Source organism: Danio rerio, chromosome 7, assembly GCF_052040795.2.
Source record: "Danio rerio strain M-AB ecotype USA chromosome 7, GRCz13ab, whole genome shotgun sequence".
Lineage (NCBI taxonomy): Eukaryota > Metazoa > Chordata > Actinopteri > Cypriniformes > Danionidae > Danio > Danio rerio.
In genome coordinates this window covers 22,946,940-22,967,500 of record NC_141027.1, presented here as the reverse complement: position 1 = coordinate 22,967,500, position 20,561 = coordinate 22,946,940, and the positions used below count along the sequence as shown (strand labels likewise).

The window sequence follows — 20,561 nt, the reverse complement described above, 5'->3', positions numbered from 1 at the left end:
ATTTATTGTAAACCTGATTTTTCCAAATGGATGAAGCTTATTGCATCTTGCAACCAGTTGTCAAAACTCAGGGGAAATCTTTGTATCCATTTTAAAAGAATATACCGTCTTGCTAACAGTGTAAAAAATGCAAGAGCATTTGGAGTACAGCTCGATAACCCTGCTATATTCAATGTTACATGCGTTCATACAACATTACGAAGCTTTTGTTTTATTAAATTCTGAAACAAACTAGGTTTAGAGCTCAAGCGATGGTAAGAGTGACATCGGTTCAAAAAGCATAATAAACATATGGTCTTCACAACGTACATAGAAAAAGAACTGATTTGATTTGTATTCCAGTAGTTTATTTAGTCATACACCAGTAAAAAGAGTGTATTAGGATGAGAATGAGATGATAGAACCAGGGAGTTAACTTGATTATTGCTATGAATTATTATTTACTGTAATGGATTTATATTTATTATTAATGTTGAGTGGAAAAGGGGAGAGATTAAATAAAGCATATGCTTATTCCAACTCCATTTCTGACATAAAAAAGTTCAAATTGATTTGTGTAGTAAAACTGATTTGTATTGCATCATATTATTTTGCTTTGTTTATAAACATAATTGTAGTTATTTAGCATGTTTAAATGTACATGTTCGAAATAAAGACAATAAAAGATGACACTGGTTTAATAAATAAATAGCAAAAATGCATATTAAAAACAAGCTTTTTCAGTTTAAAAAAAAAGCAACATGCAGTTAAAAAAGAACATCATGAAGTCAAAAATATTATTTCCCCATAATTAATATTTCTTAAACTGTGTTTAAAAGGAGCATTAAATGTTTCACAGTATTTTCTATAATATTTTTTCTTCTGAAGAAAGTCTTAATTGTTTTATTTTGGCTAGAATAACAGTAGTTCTTTTTTTTTAAAATCATTTTAAGGACAATTTTTAGCCCCCTTGAGCAATGTTTTTTTAATTGTCTAAAGAACAAATCAACTTTATGCAACGATTTGTCTAATTACCCTAACTGAACCTAATTAACCATTTAAAGAAATAAAACAAATCAGTTATTAGAAGTTAGATATTAAAACTATTATGTTTAGAAATGTGTTGACATAAATCTTTCTGTTAAATAGAAATTGGGGAAAAATATACAGGTGCTGGGCTGATAATTTAAGAAGGCAAAAAAAAAAAAAAACTGACTTCAACTGTATGTTAAGGAACCAATTGAAAAAAAAAACACTGACCTAAAGAAATGATGAGATCCCTCCTCAATACAAAGCCCACGAGTCTCTGAGACGTCAGTGAGAGGACCACAGGGAAGCCGCTGTAGGTGGTGTCTGCAATGAGTCTTTCCACCTCCTCCACACTCATACCGCTCTGTGTGAGCACTGACAGTGGCGGGTCGCTCCGTCTGGGTCGCATCACATCTGTGGCAAGAGTCTTGTGGCGAAATTCCTCCTTGGCTTCTAGGAAGGGGTAGCCATTGAGACGGATGTGGGCTTCATAGATGCTCTCGCGACCAAAGGCATCCGCAACCCATTTGCTGGTCATCGCAGCAGCCATAAGAGGTACAATGTACTCTAAACCCCCCGTCAGCTCAAACATGATGACCACCAGAGAGACCGTCATACGGGTCACTCCACCTAGAGCAGGAAAAGAGAAAACAAAATTCTAAATAATAGACAACGGTGATTAAACAGGTTATAAAAAAACAAATGTTAGGAACTAACAACATTTTTAATGCATGCGTTTCATAGCAAATATGCACCAGTTACATGGGTGTGTGTGAAAGGTAAACTATAGCTGACGAAAAAAAAGTTCACAAACGTCATTTTTTTAAAATGATCTGAATAAATTATTCAGTGAATTAATGAAAACATTACATTACAAAATGCATACAACACATACAAAACCCCCCACAAAAAATTACTAAAACCTAAATTAATATTAGTGCTGGGCATAAAATTAATCACATCCAAATTAAAAGTTTTAATTTAAGTGCGGGTACTGCGTATGTCTATTATGTATAAATAAATACACACATGCATGCATATATTTGAGAAAATTTTATTTATATTTAAATATAAAATATATATGTATAGTACAGTATGTATAGTATGTATATTATACAAATTACATATACATTTAAATAATTATGTAACAAAATAGTTTTGTATACTTTAGTTTCTTTGTATGTGTGTTTATCCCATATCATAATAGATATACACTCACCACTTAATTTATTAGATACACCTGTTCAACTGCACGTTACCGCAAACTAATCAGACAATCACATGGCAGCAACTGAATGCATTTGAGCATGTAGACATGGTCAAGACAATCTGCTGCAGTTCAAACCGGGCATCAGAATGGGGAAGAAAGGTCATTTAAGTGGCTTTGAACATAGCATAGTTGCTTGTGGCAGACAGACTGATTTGAGTATTTCAGAAACTGCTGATTTTCTGGGAGTTTTACGCACAACCATTTCTAGGGTTTACAGAGAATGGTTCGATAAAGAGAAACTATCCAGTGAGCGACAGTTCTGTGTGTGTAAACATCTTGCTGAAGGCAGAGGTCAGATGAGAATAGCCAGAATGGTTCAAGCGGATAGAAAGACAACAGTAACTCAAATAACTACTTGTTACAACTGAGGAATGCAGAAGAGCATCTCTGAACGCACAACATGTCTAACCTTGAGGCAGGTGGGCTACAGCAGCAGAAGACCAATTTGGGTGACTTAAAATTACATAATAGAAGATTAGAAAGACATGCCTGGTCTGATTAGTCTCGATTTCTGCTGCGACACTCGGATGGTAGGGTCAGAATTTGGCATCAACATCATGAAAGCATGGAACCATTGTTGTATCAACGGATCAGCCTGGATCAGATATTTTCTTGGCACACTTAGGGCCCATTAGTACCAATAGAGCATCGTGTCAGCACCACAGCCTACCCGAGTATTGTTGCTGACCATGTCCATCTCTTTATGACCACAGTGTACCCATCTTCTGATGGCTACTAGCAGGATAATGCAGCATGTCATAAAGCGTGAATCATCTCAGACTGGTTTCTTGAACATGACAATGAGTTCACTGTATTGAAATGGCCTCCACAGTCACCAGACCTCAATCCATTAGAGCAACTTTAGGATGTGGTGGAACGGGAGATTTACATCATGGATGTGCAGCCGACAAATCTGCAGCAACTGGAGGATGCCATCATGTCAATATGGACCAAAATCTCTGAGGAATATTTCCAGTACCTTGTTGAATCCATGCCAAAAAGAATTAAGGCAGTTAGTACTAGTAAGGTGTACCTATTAAAGTGGCCGGTAAGTGTATATAATACGTACACACACATATTTCAAAACAAAATGTTATTTTGGATGCAATTAATCACTGTTAATCTTTGCCCGGCACTAATTAATACAAAAATTAGATTGTAAAAATGTTCTTATAAGAGCAATTGTGATTACTTATATTACAGTACTTTGTGTGACAATTTGAGTTTTTGTAGCACACAAACAGCAACACTGTTCTCTTTACCTATTAAAAGGTTTCATAAATATAGCTAAAATGTTGTCATTTAAGAATAAGGTCTTAGTGGTGTTTGAATCAATGCATTTTTTAAACAAATGGTTGTGCCGCTATAAAACAGACTTTAACTACAAGCTGAAAATATGATCAACAGTACTTATGAATCTTAAGCACCAATAATAAGGATGCATGAAGGAAATAGTTCATTAAAAGTGCAGAGTCACTGACTAAGCAAGGTCAAGCTAAGTTCCCGAAAGCCACCATTAAATGCTTCTGCATGGAAGACTGCGCAGGGCAATTGGCTTATAACTGCCAAGTGAGAAACAAATGATGTGGAAAATGAAACTTGAGTAAATTTTCAGAGAGATGAAGCTGAATCAGGCCTCACCCAGACAGGCTGCTGCGCCCACCATGGCGTAGAGGCCTGGCGTGATGCAGTCCGTCCCAGGAGAGCACCAGCCTCTGAAAATGGCCCAGTCGTGGTGGTAGACGGCCAGCTGCTCCATGAAAACACCCAGAAGTCTGCCGGCTATGGCCCCGACCGCCATACTGGGGATAAATAGACCAGACGGCACCTGGAAAAAGAACAAGAAGTAGATCGATGAATAAATGAACGTATGAATGAATGAATTGATGAATGAATGGATGGAGTAATAATTTGGATGAAGTCGAGGAATATATTAGTGTTGTTATTGTTAACTAAAATTAAAACTCTAAGGCTGACTTACACTGTTCAATTTGTTATAACCCTAAATGATTGTAGCATGTCAGACTGCACGAACATGGCTCCGATGTCACACTGTTAGATCTCAGCTATCATAAAGTCAGACTGAACGACAATGACGTCGTGCCAAACACAGAAGAAAACTCCCTCAGAGTTTGACGTCATCCATCCATAACACTTTCACTATCCCGTGTTCTGGAATGATTCCTCATAGCAAACATAAACAATCTGTAGCGGCAATTTTGCACACAGCATGTCTCAATAATAAAACCAGGAGGAAAAAAACTATTTCGACATTTCCCTGCGCCGTCTGAATTGTTGTATGGATTGCGTCATGAGATTCTGAGCTCCTATTGGTTCTTGGATTGACGCTCATTGCAGCTGTTGTCACACTGCAGGAAAGTGTTTGAAATCTACTAACAATGCCAGAACTTTATCAGAAGAAAAATCTGATCACAACGGGCTTAACCAGCTATCTGCGAACATGTCATGGAAAATACCAAAATTATTTAACTGAATTTTGTACACATAATTTTTATTAATGTTTATTATAATTTATTTCCTTAAATTTTTATTTATTATATATGCGTGAGTGATGTTCGGGACAGTAAACAGGATCATTACTAGTCTGATCGGACCAGTGCTGCTTTATCACTAAAGTTCAATTTGCCTGCGACTATTTGTCAACTGCGTGCAAACAAAAAATAAATAAATAAATCGTGAAACAGTTTGTGACTTCAAGCCTCTAAATGCTACCTTCTCTGTGATGTTGTAAACTCCATATTGCTTTTCGGTATTGCTTATCTGATTGTATGCTGTGAGCACGTTATTTTTTTCAGTACAGTGAAGAGACGGCAGCATGGTTACAACGTCAAATTATGAGGCTATTCTTTTAATTCTTATTTTTTGTTTGGCTGGAATAAAAGCAGTTATAATATTTTTAAACATTTGTTTATGGTGAATATTATTAGCCGCCTTACAGGCTATAGAACTAGAACAAACCAGTTATTCAATAACTTGCCTAATTAACCTAATTTGCCTAGCTAACCTAAATAACCTAGTTAAGCCTTTAAATTGCACTTTAAGCTGAATACTAAAATACTATAAAATAACTAGTCAAATATTATGCACTGTCATCATGGCACAAAACAAAAGAAATCCGCTATTAAAACTATTATGTTAATATGTTAAGAAAAATCCCTCTGATAAACACCACATGGGAAATATTTTAATATAATAACTGTTTTTGTAGAAGGTCTAACATTTTATATTTTTGACATAAAAAATATCCAAGTAAAATTAAATAAATAAATAGAGTCTGCATTATTTTCATTCTTATTAAAAGACAAATCATAATAATTTCTATTACTAATAATAATGACAATTTTATGTTGTAATGATAAATAAAAAAAAAGTCTAAATATTCCTTAAACTTCACTAAGTGGCTGTTATGCTAACTTGGAGTGATTTTACTCTCAGATTAAAGTCTATTTTGCCTTCAGAATTACATCTAGCCCATTACCTTCATGCCAAAAGTTGCCACAGTCATGACCATCTTGAAGAGCAGTGCAAGAGCCAGTTGCCACATAGCTGTATAAAGCCCTGGCCCAGCCGGCCGATCCGCCAGAGCATTAGCAATAGTAGCATTGACACTTCCTCCTCTTCCTCCACCGACACTAGTATAATTGCAGAGCTTGGAGGAGTCCAGCAGACTGCAGTCATTGAACAGCTCTGAGATCAATGTGCTGCTGCTCATGCGGGTGAACTCATTTGGGAATGCTAGGAATGCAGTGACCAGGGTGACTATTATGACCTCCAGGACGGGGTAGTGGCCAAAGCTGGTGTTCTTCCTCAAACGACACCAGGCAATGTTGGCACGAATGAAGAAAGCCCCCCAAAGGCCACCAAAGATGCCCAGAAGGATGAATGGTATGAGTTCCAGGAAATGCCAGGGAGTGTGAAACTCCACATAGAAAAGCACCAAGCGGCTGTTGCCGAAGGGATTAATGGAGCGAAGGGTGAAAGCCGCAACCAAAGCTGCGAAGAATGAACGCCACAGAGTCTTCAGCGGGAAGTAGTAGCTGACCTGAAAAACAAAACATGCTGCTGTCAAATAAGGAGCATCACAAACAATTTGTTTGTAATGCAGCATGCAACGCCATTCAAAATGTTTTAGGGATGTTTATGTTTGTGCATCAATAAACGCTTGTTTTGTTGTGTGTCTTTCGAAAATATACAGTACAAGAATAATAAACACAAAAAAATCAAATGACAAGAATACACCTATCCAGGTTTCATTGAATATGTAAGGGATAAAGTACATCCAGCCGGCTATTTTCACAGAATAAGGCCTGACAGGCTGATTAGCGAAATTCGGGGTACAGCACTGCGAAATGGGGCAGGATCAAACAAGATGATTAGACATAAAAAAAAGGGAGCAATTGGTCCACTTTGCAAATTTTTGTCTTGAGTAGAAATGCAACGATTATATTAGTTAAGTATTTCCCTTTTAAAGGGATCAAATGTAGTTAAAGTCTGCTGAACCTCTGTCTGAAAGGCACTTTTGATCAACTATATTATGGACTTGTTTGGTATTTTTCATTTTGTATTTTTATTAATTTATTTAATTTGAGTAGAAACGTGTATATTCCATACAAAGTATGTAGCTGATCAATCAGCTCATGTCACGTGACTTGCGGTGTGCTTGCGGCATTCTAGCTGAACCTGAAAGGCATGAGCATGTCACTGCCAGTATGTGCGCGTAGACCGCACGCCTCAATTGAAAATAATGTCCTTGCCCACGCAAAAGACGGGATATGTGAATGGCCCTTAGTTAATAGCATCAGCCATAGTTAAAATCAACCAGCGTGTGTGTGTATTCACCTCAGTGTACAGCTCGAAACATTAAACTAGTAGCATAATTTTTAGTTGCAGCAGTTTTGTTCCTTGTAAAACGCGGTGTTGAGAAGCCTTTACAATTAACTAATGGTGACGAATTAAAGTGCACTAAATAGTGAAAAGTTAAACTAATCTAAGCAAAAAAACATTGTTCTGAGCTATAATAGTTAACTCCTTAATTAAATGCTAATTTGACTGATCTAATGTCTTTTGCAGAAATTGCAACACAATTTAATATTCCCAAACAACATTTTTTTAAATTCCTTCAGTTAATGAGCTATCTTTCTTCTCATCAAGGTGCAAAGCTTACAAAGCCTAACAAAACACCCTGTTATTAAACCCTCGTTAATCAAAAGGTTTGGTATCCACGTTCTATACAATGTTAGAATCATGCTCAACAGAATCATCAGAATTTAAATTGGCTTCTGGAGAGAAGAATTAAACATAAATATTCCACTGGATGAATGGGTGGAAATATGTAAAAAAGCTCAATCATTAACATTTAATAGTAATCTTAAATGAATACAGTACAATTGGATTATGATCACTCCAGTGAGGTTAAATAAAATTACCCAAAGTACCCCAGACACATGCATTAAATGCTCAGTTGAAAAAGATATACTTTTGCACTGTATGTGGGATTGCCCGAAGGCACAGGAATTTTGGAGAGGTGACCATGTTCACTTTTTAAATGGTATCTATAAAACTGCCCATTAAACCGGAAAATTTTTATTTTGGGAATTACTCATGAAAATCTCGATTGCCTTAAACTTATCGATACAAGTATACTCCAAGCAAAGCGTCTTATAGCTTTGTACTGGAGGAAAATGAATAGGGCATCTATTGCACGCTGGATTAGTAATATGTCCTTCTGTTCAGCTATGGAAAATATTTCATACACGTTAAAAGGCAAACTTACTGTTTTTGAGAAAATGTGGACACCCTATATACATATATCGTATTTCAAATTCAAATTTCAGCAATTCAGTAAATGAAACAGGAAACGACAAAGTAAACTGACACTGACTTGTTCTATCTACATATTCCCCCTATTTCCAAGATTTACTTAAACAAACCATTGTCATATTGATGATCTGGTGCATGCCTTCTATAGATGATTTGTATTTTCAACTATTTTTTTCCAAATGTTTTATCTAGAACAGGGGTGCCCAGACTCAGACGTACTCAACTGCACACATTTCAAGTACACCTAGAAAGAGCTTGATTAGCTGCTTCAGGTGTTTAATTGGGGTTGGAACTAAAATATGCAGGACATATGCCCTCCAAGACCGAGTTTGGGCCCCCCGGATCTAGAATAATCTGTTTCTCTTTTTTTTTCACATTTCCTTTTATCCCTTTTTTTTTTTTTTTTTTTAAGCTTTGCACGTTTTATTGTTTTTAATATTGTTGTTTTTCCACTAAACTAAAAACAAAGTTGTAAATATGATTGTTATGTTAAATTGATATATTTCTATTACATTTCAATAAAAAGATTGTTCACAAAAATGAAAATTTGACAGGAACAAAAATGGCTGAATGGAGCATACACTAACTTAGATGATATATAGATAGATAGATAGATAGATAGATAGATAGATAGATAGATAGATAGATAGATAGATAGATAGATAGATAGATAGATAGATAGATAGATAGATAGATAGATAGATAGATAGATAGATAGATAGATAGTAGTAGAAAATAAAGTTAAAATGTAAAAAGTTAACCATGTCATAGTTTAAAAGAACATATATTTTTTTAATTATTTATTAACAACAAGCAATTTAGTTTTAAAATATTTCTAATTTCTGAAAATGCCTTGTTAGTGAGAAAAAATATCAAATGAAAGTAATACATGCCGTAATTGCATCACAGAGATCTTTTATATATTCAGCATTTTTAATTAACACAAAAAAAGGAAAAAATAAAACATCTAAAACAGTGCTACAAAAAGAATCTAAAGGATCTACAAACAAAGTAAAGTGCTCACCTCTTCAAGACTGAAAAGCACACCTCCTATAGGAGCACCAAAGGCTACAGACACTCCAACTGCAGATGCTGCAGACAACACCTGATACACACATACACACATATTAACTTCATACAATCAATCTCATAAATATCTCTCCACAAAATACACAACAAAACACATTTTCACCAAGCTAAACTCATGAACAATGAATTGCACAATTCCTGATGCACTTGATTGAGCCCAGACCAAAAAAAAGTAAAAAGCTTGGTCTGTTAGTGATTTCTTTTACTAAATTGGCACTGGCAACTTCCAGCACATCAGTTACCAGAGTCCGAGCCAAGAGTCTTATATCAATGTATTACATTACAAGTTTTGATCCAAGACACAAAGTACTCTGTTGCTTTTCCGTCAGTCTATCCCACACTCCCCTCTCGCTTATCTCTCCATCATTCCATTCCTCCTCTCCTTATCTCCCGCCTCAGTTCCCCTCACCTCGCGTCTCTTGGCCTCGTTTCGACGGTATTTAGTGAAGAAATGGCACAAGATGTTTGCGCAGCAGCAGGCCACATGAACCAGCGGACCCTCCTTCCCCAAACTGAGGCCGGACGAGACGGCCAGCACCAGCGTGATGGTCTTTATGATCAGAGTCCACTTGCCAAGGTACCCTCGGATGATAAAGCCGCTCAGGATGGTCTTAATCTGTAAGAATGAAACACTGTTTATAAATGATTCAAAATAGCTCATATGACCTGGCAACTTCCCAAAACAAGAGCAGAGGAGCGGTTATTATTCACTTAAGCAGTTATTTTTGGCATAGGAATATGCTTTAATGGATAGGCATTAAAACTGTCTTTAAATCTCCTCTGACAACTCCTCCACACGGATTTAAATCCGTAGTACAATTACGATAATCTGACACGGGGTTTTGTCAGCCAGACAGTGTGACTTATGTCATTGTTCTCTCTGCCAAGGTTAGAAGTGCAGAAGCAGTTGTGGTTGAACATCTGAAAACATTTTGAGCATCTGAAATCAGTACATAAAACTGTACGACTCATAGAGATTACACAGTTCACAGATAGGATCTGTTTGTCTTTATTTAATCTCTCACTTTACTCAGAATGTTTGAAATATAAAAGCAGGGAAAATAAAAAGATAAAAATAAAAAAGAGGAGATAAAACGCTACTAAAATCGGATTTGCTAATTGTGCTTCAAGTGCCCTTTTAAAGTTCTTGCATTTTGCTTTGGAAGTCTGTTTTCAATATACAGCCAATGTGATTGGTTTTTATCTTTAGGGTCTACATGTCAAAAGTCTTTAAGTCGTTAATCCCAGTTGTAAGAGCAACACATAATAACTTGACTTCTAGTTGATCATTAGGAAAAGTGGCAGAAGGTAGATGTTTCAGATGAATCATGTGTTGAACTGCATCCCAATCATCACAAATACTGCAGAAGACCTATTGGAACCCGCATGGACCCAAGATTCTCACAGAAATGGAAAATCATGGTTTGGGGTTACATTCAGTATGGGGGCAGGTAAGAGATTTGCAGAGTGAGTGGCAACATCAACAGCCTGCAATATCAAGACAATTGTGCTGCCCATTACATTATAAACTAAAGGATAGGGCAAATTCATCAGCAGGAGAGCACACCTTATACTTTAGCCTCCACATCAAAGTTCCTAAAAGCAAAGAAGGTCAAGGTGCTCCAGGATTGGCCAGCCCAGTCACCAGACATGAAAATTATTGACCATCTCTGAGGTAAGATGAAGGAGGAGGCATTGAAGATGAATCCAAAGAGTATTCATGAGAGTCCTGCAAAACATCTTTCTTTGCCATTCCAGATGACTCTATTAATAAGTTATTCGGGTGATTGCAGAGATGTTTGGATGCTGTCCTGCAAGCTCATGGGAGTCATACACAATATTCATTCTTTTTCCACTGCACCATGACTTTATATTCTATAATGTACATTATTTCTGTAAAGTGACAAGCCTTTTGTCTAAACAAAGTCAGACCTTACAGTCCTAATTAAATAATTAAAAATCAAGGCATGATCATATTTAATTTTGGTAAAAGAAGCATAATCTAGAGGCCTTTTCCTTTCATATTAGCCACTTCTGATGCCAAATGATCAACTAGAAGTCAAGTTATTATTTGTTGTTCCTAAAACTTGGACTTTTGTCAGATAGTTTAACAAAAAAAGGTTTTAAAAAAGTAGTGGTGTATATGTTTCCTCAAGACAAAATGCCAAATAAAAATAAAAAATCCAACATTTTTCACGTTGAGTGTTTTAATGTTAATGAAATCAAAATATGCTCTTCTCATTTTTTACAGTGTGCTATCAGAATTTTCAGTAAATTAGTTGAGGAAATAAATCGGCAATTAATCGTGTTGCTCAGTCTATCTTTCACTTTCGTATCTCGTAATATAACTTAAAGCAGGCAGACCATTACAAACATAGGAGTTTCAATGATCCGCGAAATCAGCAATTGTACATAACAAATTATTATCCAATGAATTTGTGCACTATTAATAAATTATATTAAACCAAATTATAGCTCTTACATATAGTATACTTGTTTTAAACTGTGTATACTGCATGTGCACTTCAGAATTTTGTAAACACTTCCCCTTATCTTTAATTTAAAAATGATAACTTTCTCCTTCCCCTTCTTGAAATGACTTTTCTTCATTTCTGGTCACATGAAATGCCTTTTAGGAGGAGCTACCAGTCTTTTAAGGTGGGTCTATTAGAACATGTCCCCATCCGCTTTGCCTTCATACATTCATCTTTTTTTTTATTTGTTAGCAACACCCATCTTCAAACAATCCAATCATTTCCCAAAGGACAAAATTATGCACTGTCCTACTTTATTATTTTTAATATTTCCAAACTAGTGGCATGGTGGTTCAGTGGTTAGCACTGTCACCTCAAAGCACGAAGGTTGCTGATTTGAGTCAGGGTTGGCATTTCTATGTGTAGTTTGCATGTTCTCCCTGTGTTTGCATGCGTTTCCTCCGGTTTCCCCTACAGTCCAAAGACATGCAGTATAGGTGAATTGAATAAACTAAATTGGCCATAGTGTATGAGTGTATGTGTGTGAAAGAATGTGTATGGTTGTTTCCCAGTATTGGATTGCAGTAGGAAAGGGCATATGCTGTATATTAAAAAAAAATGCTGGAATAGTTGATGGTTCATTCCACTGTGGTTCAATTCACTATGACCTCTGAAATAGAGACTAAACTGCAGGAAAATGAATAAAAAGATTTTAAGACTGTTTCAAGTGGATGTACGTCATGACAGAAGAAAAAAAAGCACAATATTAACTTTAGTTTTAAGGCGACTTTAAAAGGTATAAATCTGACATGACTATTAAATTTCTTTTACAATCAGAGCAGACAGAGAGGTTTCTTAGTCATGATTTTATCACCCTAGAGCTGTACAAGTCAGCCATAAAAACATTATCTCTGGGAACCATAATGCTCTTTTTGTAAAGCAAAAACATGCCTATTCTGTAATTCTTGTTTTGAAATTATTTGTATCATGAAAAGTGTAAGCAAATAATCGTGAATGAACTGAAGTCTCCAACAATACGTTCATTTAATATTTAATTAATTTAATGTTATAATACATTTAGGCATGACCTTTTACTGAAAGGGTTGGATCAAAGATCTGTATTCTCTACTCTGATTGGTTGGGTGCTGTTTGTCATGACTGGTCTACCGCTTACCGCATGAATTGCACCACACTACTTCTGAATTTCAGCTTCAGGGGCTTAATAAAGCACAATGATACATGCAGTTACAATGGAGTATGGGTTTTCGTCCTTAGGAATTGCGTGCAAAGTGGGTTTAATTTTCTCAGTGCATAAAAAAGCATCTCCTTGACATGCTGACCACACAAACCACACTTTTCAAAGTCTTCAGCATCAACTACAGTGCTCGAGGCTCAAAGTAGAAATTGTTTACAGGCGGCCAATGAAGACCATAGGTCTGCATTGTGAAGATTTGCTACAAACATTACAATAAGTTTCCATTAGTCAATGTATTTACTAACATGAACTAAGAATGAACAGTACTTTTGCACCATTTATTAATCAAAATTTTACATTTACTAATGTATTATGAAAATACAAAAGTAACATTTCAAATATCCGACTTCCTGTTGGGTTTGACATTTTGAAAATATATTGAAAATCATGCATCTCTTCACAGTTTGTGCCTCATTTTGTTAGTATTAACTTACACGGTAAGTTAAAACTAACAATGAACAAAAATATTTTGATTAACTAACATGGCCACTTTACAATAAGGTTCATTAGTTAATTTGTTTACTAACATGAACTAATTATGAACAATACTTATGCAGCATTCATTAATTATAATTCAACATTTACTATTGCAATACGAACATCCAAATTCATGCTTAACATTGGTTAATGCACTGTTAACAAGAACTAACAATGAACAACTTTGCATTAAGTAACATGAACAAATACTGTAGTAAATGTAATGTTCATTGTTTGATCATGCTAGTAAGTGCATTAGCTCATACAACCTTATTGAAAAGTATTACACATTGTTCAGTGTTTGTTTATGTTATTATACATTTTATCATGATTATAATTATTAGTTTTACATGTATTATTATTATTGGCATCACTGTAGCCGTCCTAACAATATATTACTTTTATCATCATCAACTCTAGTATTATCACTGATATTATTTATTTTATTTTATTATTATAATTATTATTGCGACCATGAATGCAAAATACCATCTAAACAACAATCTATATTAATAAGTGCCGTTAGCTATGTTTCCATCCAAACATGCTAATTTAAATTATGCACAAAACTGGAATATCACATAAAAGACGTGTGAATAAAGCAGCATTTCCATTCAAAGAGTCAAAGCGAATAAAATCATCACTTCCTTAAAAATGTAATTTGCTGCGGTAGAATCTGCGTCAATCTTTTCCTTATTTAATAAATAACTTGCACCTCACAAGACAAATGCAGACACGCAATGAACACATAGTGTCGTTTGAAGACGTGAGATGCGGAGCGCAGATGCTCTTGACAATTCTAGAGGAAATTAATAATATAATAAGACTAATACTGAAAGAGTTAAGGTGTTTTAGAATGACACAAATAGACACACAAATAGAACAGATGTGTCTATTCGCACACATTTTTAACATTACATGATCTCTTATAACAAAATCACATGACTTTATTTAATGTGCACACTGGAATTTGTTCTGTAAGTCTTTCCGTCGTAGTTTATGTTTATCTTACTCAGTTAGGCGCATGTTCTTCAAGTGCATTTTCTAAATTTATGCGCATCTTGACGTTTCCAACGGCTCAGTTTTTTATGTGCATATCCAAAATAACCATAAAAATAGGTGGATGGAAACGTAGCTATTATACACACCTTTGTTTCTGTTTTATTACTGTTTATGTGCTCTGTGTTTACAATATGTTGTGTGTTTTGCACTCACAATAAAAAAACAAACAAATAAATAAATAAAATACTATTATGGTTTTTGTACTAGAGTAACAAGTCTAATGGGTCATTTCAGGCTGTTTAAAACTCCTAGTATTTGAGAAAATAACTCCATTTATAACATTTAGATCTTTGAAGCTTTAACATTTTATTTTTTTACATTTACAAGAATCTTAAATATGCACTAAATGAAAGCTAATATCTAAAAAAAAAACATTAAAGGGGCACTTTAACAAGGTTGCCTCAATTTAAAATAAGAATAGCAAAAATAACTTTATTTATATAAAATGGACGAAGGAAAAGTGTGCTTGAATGTGCAGAAACATACATGACATATTGTGTGTAAGGATTTAAGCAGGATCTCACCTCTGGAATTCCTGAACCGCAAGCGTAAGGAGCAAAGGCTCTCACGAGGATCACAGCCAGAAAGGAGAAGAAAAGAGCCCAGCACACGTACATAAAATAACTCGCCATATACGCATACCATACAGTGCTCTGCAAGACACACACACACAAAACAAACAATATGCAGGTGAATTCACTGAGGCTTATACAATATCACCCCCTACAGGACACATATACACAGATATATTTTACATATGGTGATCTCACAATATGACGCCAATGAAACTTTATTTCTAAATTTGAGTCTAAAATTGATCAAAAAAATTTATTATGAGGGATTTGAGGGAGTCTGATCTCATAACCCTAATTAAGACTTGAACCTCTCTTATTAATTCTTTAACTTGAAGATCTAATAATGTAATTAAAACATTGTTATAATTATTGCATATGAAGTTGTATTCAGGAAAAGTGTGAAATCCAATGAAAATATAGTGGTAGTACTTATACAAAAGTACAGAATTAATCTAGCGTGAACAAAACATCTATTTTATCTATTGTTATAACTTTAAATCCAATATTGCAGTTTTGGTTTCACACCACAAGAGGGAGATATACACTTCTAGACAGGAGTTTGAAATCAGCCTTTTTTGGGGGAGATATTAATACTTGTATGCAGTATTGGTCAATTAAACTGATACAATGTGATAGTAAAGACATTTATAATGTTAAATGTATAGTGCTAATTTGAAAATACAACATTTTATATGCATTTTTTTCTATTTATTTATTTATTTTTTTGCTTCTCTTTATTTATTTTTTTTTGATTACTAGTTTTTGGACTGTTATTGTAAGTTATTTTGTTAGATAAGCTCCAGCTTTGGCTTTAGTACTGACTAAGCTAATGGATATGTACGAATATAATATTGTATAGCTTCCTATTTAAAAATATGAATTTAAAAGAGAGATTTGTGAGGGCACTGTACATCTCTTTGAAATCCTTTTCTTAAGATTTTTGTTCAAAGAATCCTCAAAAACACAACACACTACTTTTTTTGCCGTAGATTGTAAATGAATGTTACTTGGGCACTGATTTCTAAAGGATCATGTGAAAGATCTGCAAATCCTATATAAACACTGCATTTCAAAATAAATTAAATAATAAAACAAAAAGTAGTGCATTCTTGGTGAGCATAAAAAACTGCATTTCTAAAATATGAATACTCTATTAAAAAAAACTCTACTGTCCTCAAATGTTTTTTTCCAACTGGAGCTCATTTCATTAAGGCTCTATAAAATATTAATGCCATACATTTGTTTGAAATCAATCTTTGAGCTAAACCTGCTTGGAAAGTTTAAATGTTTGTTTGGAAAACTACAAACATCTGACAAAAGCATACAAGAAAAAAACATTTTCATCAGTCAAATAGATGTCAATTACGTGACATTGAGGGTTTGTGAACTCTCATGTCAGAGAAAACATGAATGATGAATTTGATTGGAACACATTTCAGTGAAAGTCATGATTTGCACTCGTTTAATAAATACTTTACATAGCTTTATTTTAAATCCTTGAGAGATACAAAACACAGATGTTTTGACAAAACTTAGCGCTTTGAGAAAGGCATTGTGCCGAAACATCTGTGTTTTGTATCTCCAAAGAATGTAAGGTAACACTTTACAATAAGGTTTACTAACATGAAGAAATCATAAACAACACATGTACAGCATTTATTAATCATAATTGAACATTTACTAATGCATTATTAACATTTAAGGCCATGCTTGTTAACATTAGTAATGCACCATGAGTTAACGAAATAATAATGAACTACTGTATTTTCATCAACTAGCGTTAACTAACATGAACAAATACAGTAGTAAATGTATTGTTCATTATTTGTTCATCTTAGTAAATGCATTATTTACATTACCTAATGAACCTTATTTTAAAGTGTGACTGAATGTAAAATAAAGCTATATAAAGTAATTATTTAACGAGTGCAAATCATGACCTTCTGAATGATATTTTTAACAAGATAAAATCATTTTTAAAACCGCAAGTGTGCAGTAAAGACCTCAATTTCTGAACACATTTCAGTGAACCTCAACAAAATGCTGAAATGATTACCTATGTAATATTCTCCTCCAGTTTTTTATTCAGTGTTTATTCACTGGATTTGTAACCCACCTCACTGACTCCAACCATGAGCTCTGCCCAGCTCTTCCACTGAGGACACTTGTCTCTTTCCTTGAAAGTGGTCCCATTGTACGTCCAGCAACAGTCCTCATGATTGAACCAGAACCCGTCCAGGCACACGCCCTCTTTAAGGTCAGTCATCCAATGAGCAGCAATGTCTATACCTCCAGCCAAAGCCCCTGGTGAAGAGAGAGATGACTTTCAACAAGCCTTTTTTCCACACAATAATGAAATCACTCCTATATACAATTGTATGTATTTATGACAAATTTCTCATTTTAAATAGCATATCTATGACTTAAAGCATGTATTTTCTTACATTGCTGAAATACCTATTTCTGACACAAAGGAATAACAAGCTTTGGTATAGAAATATAATTTTATGAAGAAACAAAAAGTGATATAAATAAGATTTTAAATGTATTCGAATATATGATGGGATATTAATCTTCACATCAAAAAAGTCATAATTACCAAACATGAAAAAGCCCAAATGAAGTCATAAAAGTTACATTACGGTAAAAAGTCCTGTTTCTCTCATAATTTACTACTTTTTACATAAATTATTTGTTAATAACTATGAGTTACCCTTTCCTTTTGCATCTTTATGATTAAACACAGTAAGTGTGAACTAAGCACTAATTGTATGGCAAGACAAGGCAAACTTTATTTATAGAGCACAATTTTATACAACGGTAGATCCAAAGTGTTTTACAATAAAATAAACTAGACAATAAAACAAAACAAAAATGATATTAAAAATACAAGGAAATGTATATGTTTAAAAGTAATACTAAAATACAAATAACAAAAAAGTAAAAAGAAGTCTTTAAGTTAGATTTAAAAGCATCCAATGAAGGAGAAATCCTAATGTTCAGCAGGAGGCTGTTACAGAGCCTTGGGGCCGCAACACAGAAAACTCGCTCACCAAATCGATATGCAAATCTACTGCATACAGGTAATACCCATCACAAAAAAAGCTGGACTTAATCAAGAAATGAGAATTAAAGCAGGTAGCTTGGAGTTAAACAGGAAGTGGGAAAGCCATAAGCTGACCTGACATGAGTCCAATGAGAAGCATCAGAAGCCAGCCAGAAAAGGCATCACTGATGCTGAAGATCAGAGCCAGAGTTGAATGCTTACTCTTGTTGGTGATCTGAAAGAAACATAAGGTTTTTAGCACAGGAATTAGGAATGAGGCAGCACAGTGGCTCACTGGTTAGCACTGTCGGCTCACAGCAAGAAGGAGGCCTGTTCGAGTCCCAGCTCTACCAATTGGAATTTCTGTGTGGAGTTTGTATGTTCTCCTAGCTCCGGTTTCCCCCACAGTTCAAAAGTGTGTGTATGTGCGAGTGTGTACAAAATGGCTGTTTCTCAGTACTGGGTTGCGGCCAGAAGGACATCCGCTGAGAGAAACGTATGCTGGAATAGCTAGCGGTTCATTCCGCTGCAGCGACCCTTGATAAATAAGGGACTGAGCCGAAGGAAAGCGAATGAATGAATTGGGCATGCATCTTCATAATTGGACAGATACCCTGCTCACCTCTCGATGTCGATCTCTGTCTCTGGACTTTTCTCGGACCCAGTCAATGGTGTTGAAGTCCTCATAGGTGCCAATGCCAGAAACATCCAGCAGATCCATTAGCTTGGGACTGCTGTTCGGTCTCCAATCTGCTTTACAGTGGCCTGCGGGAACAAAACATGACAAAATACTCATGGGAAACCAGCAGATATGAGGATTTTAGCATGCAGCTCTATATGGCCATACAATATTTTCTATTGTGAAAGCAGAATGCAAATAAAATGGCTATTAATGACAGACAATTCCCATTGTGGTCCAAGCGCAATCATAGATAACAACCAGTTTGCTATTCTATTGTCTATCTGAATTGTTGCCATGTGTAAAATCGCTGGCAGGTCAAAGCTAACGCACTTCGACAGAGCCAGACAAACTCAACTAGAAGAGAAGGACTGGAGCTGACCTCAATCGCCGACCACAAATAACAGTGGATGAAGTCAAAGTCAAAATACAGGAAAGACGGGAAATGGTGAAATGATACAAACATGTTTACGCATTACATAAAGCACTTTAATCTGCCATGTTTATTCAGAAACAATAGCTAACTTGGGAACACAGAAATCTTCAGGCTAATTTTTTTTTATTCTAAGTAACTAAACTACAATATTTATTGTTCATGATAATATCACAATAGTTGTTTTAACAATGTAAAAGCTGATGTTATCAAGTAGGTCACGCGCATTGCAAACAAACAAAACACGCAAAAGCAACATTCAAAAGCACTCGCTGCATGATAAAGCCTATAAGACTGACCTTATAATGAAGACATGTTATGCAAGCAAATCATTATGGGTTTGTGTTTTATAATAATAAGATGTGACATGATTTAGTAACACAAGCAAGAGTGCTGTCTTCAAAAAGATCAGCATGTGAACAGAAATCTGCTTGTGATATTGATAGTATACAATAGGGCTGTGCAATTTGGGAAAAATATCGAATTGCAATTTTTTGAACCGATAATACGATGTCGATTTGATTTACGATTTAATTTTGTAGCTTCAGGCCAATATTCTGTATCATAGATTCTTACAGTTCAAATGCAGTGAAGAGTGTTAATTAAAAAAAAAGAAACTAAAAAGATATTAACCAATTTCAACTTATTCAAATTTGTTTATAAATATGCAGAAATAAAACACAAATTTTTCTGTGGAGCAAACAGTAGTGAGTTACGGCGTTAGATATCTACTGGTGACTGAGCTACAAACAACTCTGAAATTGTACTTGTACTTGTTGACTTTGAAACCAAGGTGTTCTCATATAGCCATCTGTGGTGATTTTATAAGTTCTGGTTGTTGTATTTCCTCGTGCTGTGGCAACAATTCTGCGACAGTGTGACTTTGAAACCAAGATGTTCCCATATTACCAACGTGCTGTTTTTCTTTGATTTAAATTAATCTATTAATGCTTCTGAAGCGGCAGACACCATCATGCCACTCGTTCATGCTTTCCTGTTTGTTTGTTTTTTATTGTGGGCTTTCTCCATAGTTTGAACAAAAGTGTGCTCACTCAATTGGCTAGTAAGACTATCACACACAGACTACAGTCCAATGACTGTAAAAAATATGGACGACGCGACAGCCCCTTTTCCCATTGAACGCCTTGAGGGCAAAACGCCTGCTTGACGGGCACAAACTGTCGCAAAAGACTGCTGAAATTGGAGCCTTGACATGCGCAGAAGGACTGTCTGATGGAGCCAGAGGAGGAGCCGCGAAAATGAGCGGAGTCGAGCTTCCAACCAAACGCTTTATGTAAAATCAACCACGCCCCCCGAACTTCTCAGCATGCGTTTACTGTCATATCAACACA

At 35.2% G+C, this 20,561-nt stretch overlaps 1 protein-coding gene and 1 long non-coding RNA gene across 2 annotated transcripts in view; both read right to left on the bottom strand.

Annotated features, from left to right (window-relative positions):
* The window catches only part of LOC147835974 (uncharacterized), a 1,667-nt gene extending 450 nt beyond the window's left edge, over positions 1-1,217 (bottom strand). The window contains exon 1 of the long non-coding RNA XR_015495619.1: positions 106-1,217. This is a non-coding gene — a long non-coding RNA (uncharacterized LOC147835974). The remainder of the gene's footprint in view (positions 1-105) is intronic.
* Positions 1-20,561, bottom strand: part of clcn5b (Cl-/H+ antiporter 5b) — a 47,082-nt gene that overhangs the window by 13,871 nt on the left and 12,650 nt on the right. Inside the window, exons 3-11 of the mRNA XM_087260969.1 lie at positions 18,720-18,862; positions 18,233-18,332; positions 17,168-17,355; positions 15,001-15,129; positions 9,618-9,824; positions 9,144-9,224; positions 5,778-6,341; positions 3,920-4,106; positions 1,240-1,638 (exon numbers count right to left, since the gene is read on the bottom strand). Coding sequence (XP_087117095.1) covers positions 1,240-1,638; positions 3,920-4,106; positions 5,778-6,341; positions 9,144-9,224; positions 9,618-9,824; positions 15,001-15,129; positions 17,168-17,355; positions 18,233-18,332; positions 18,720-18,862 — 1,998 coding nt within the window. The remainder of the gene's footprint in view (positions 1-1,239; positions 1,639-3,919; positions 4,107-5,777; positions 6,342-9,143; positions 9,225-9,617; positions 9,825-15,000; positions 15,130-17,167; positions 17,356-18,232; positions 18,333-18,719; positions 18,863-20,561) is intronic.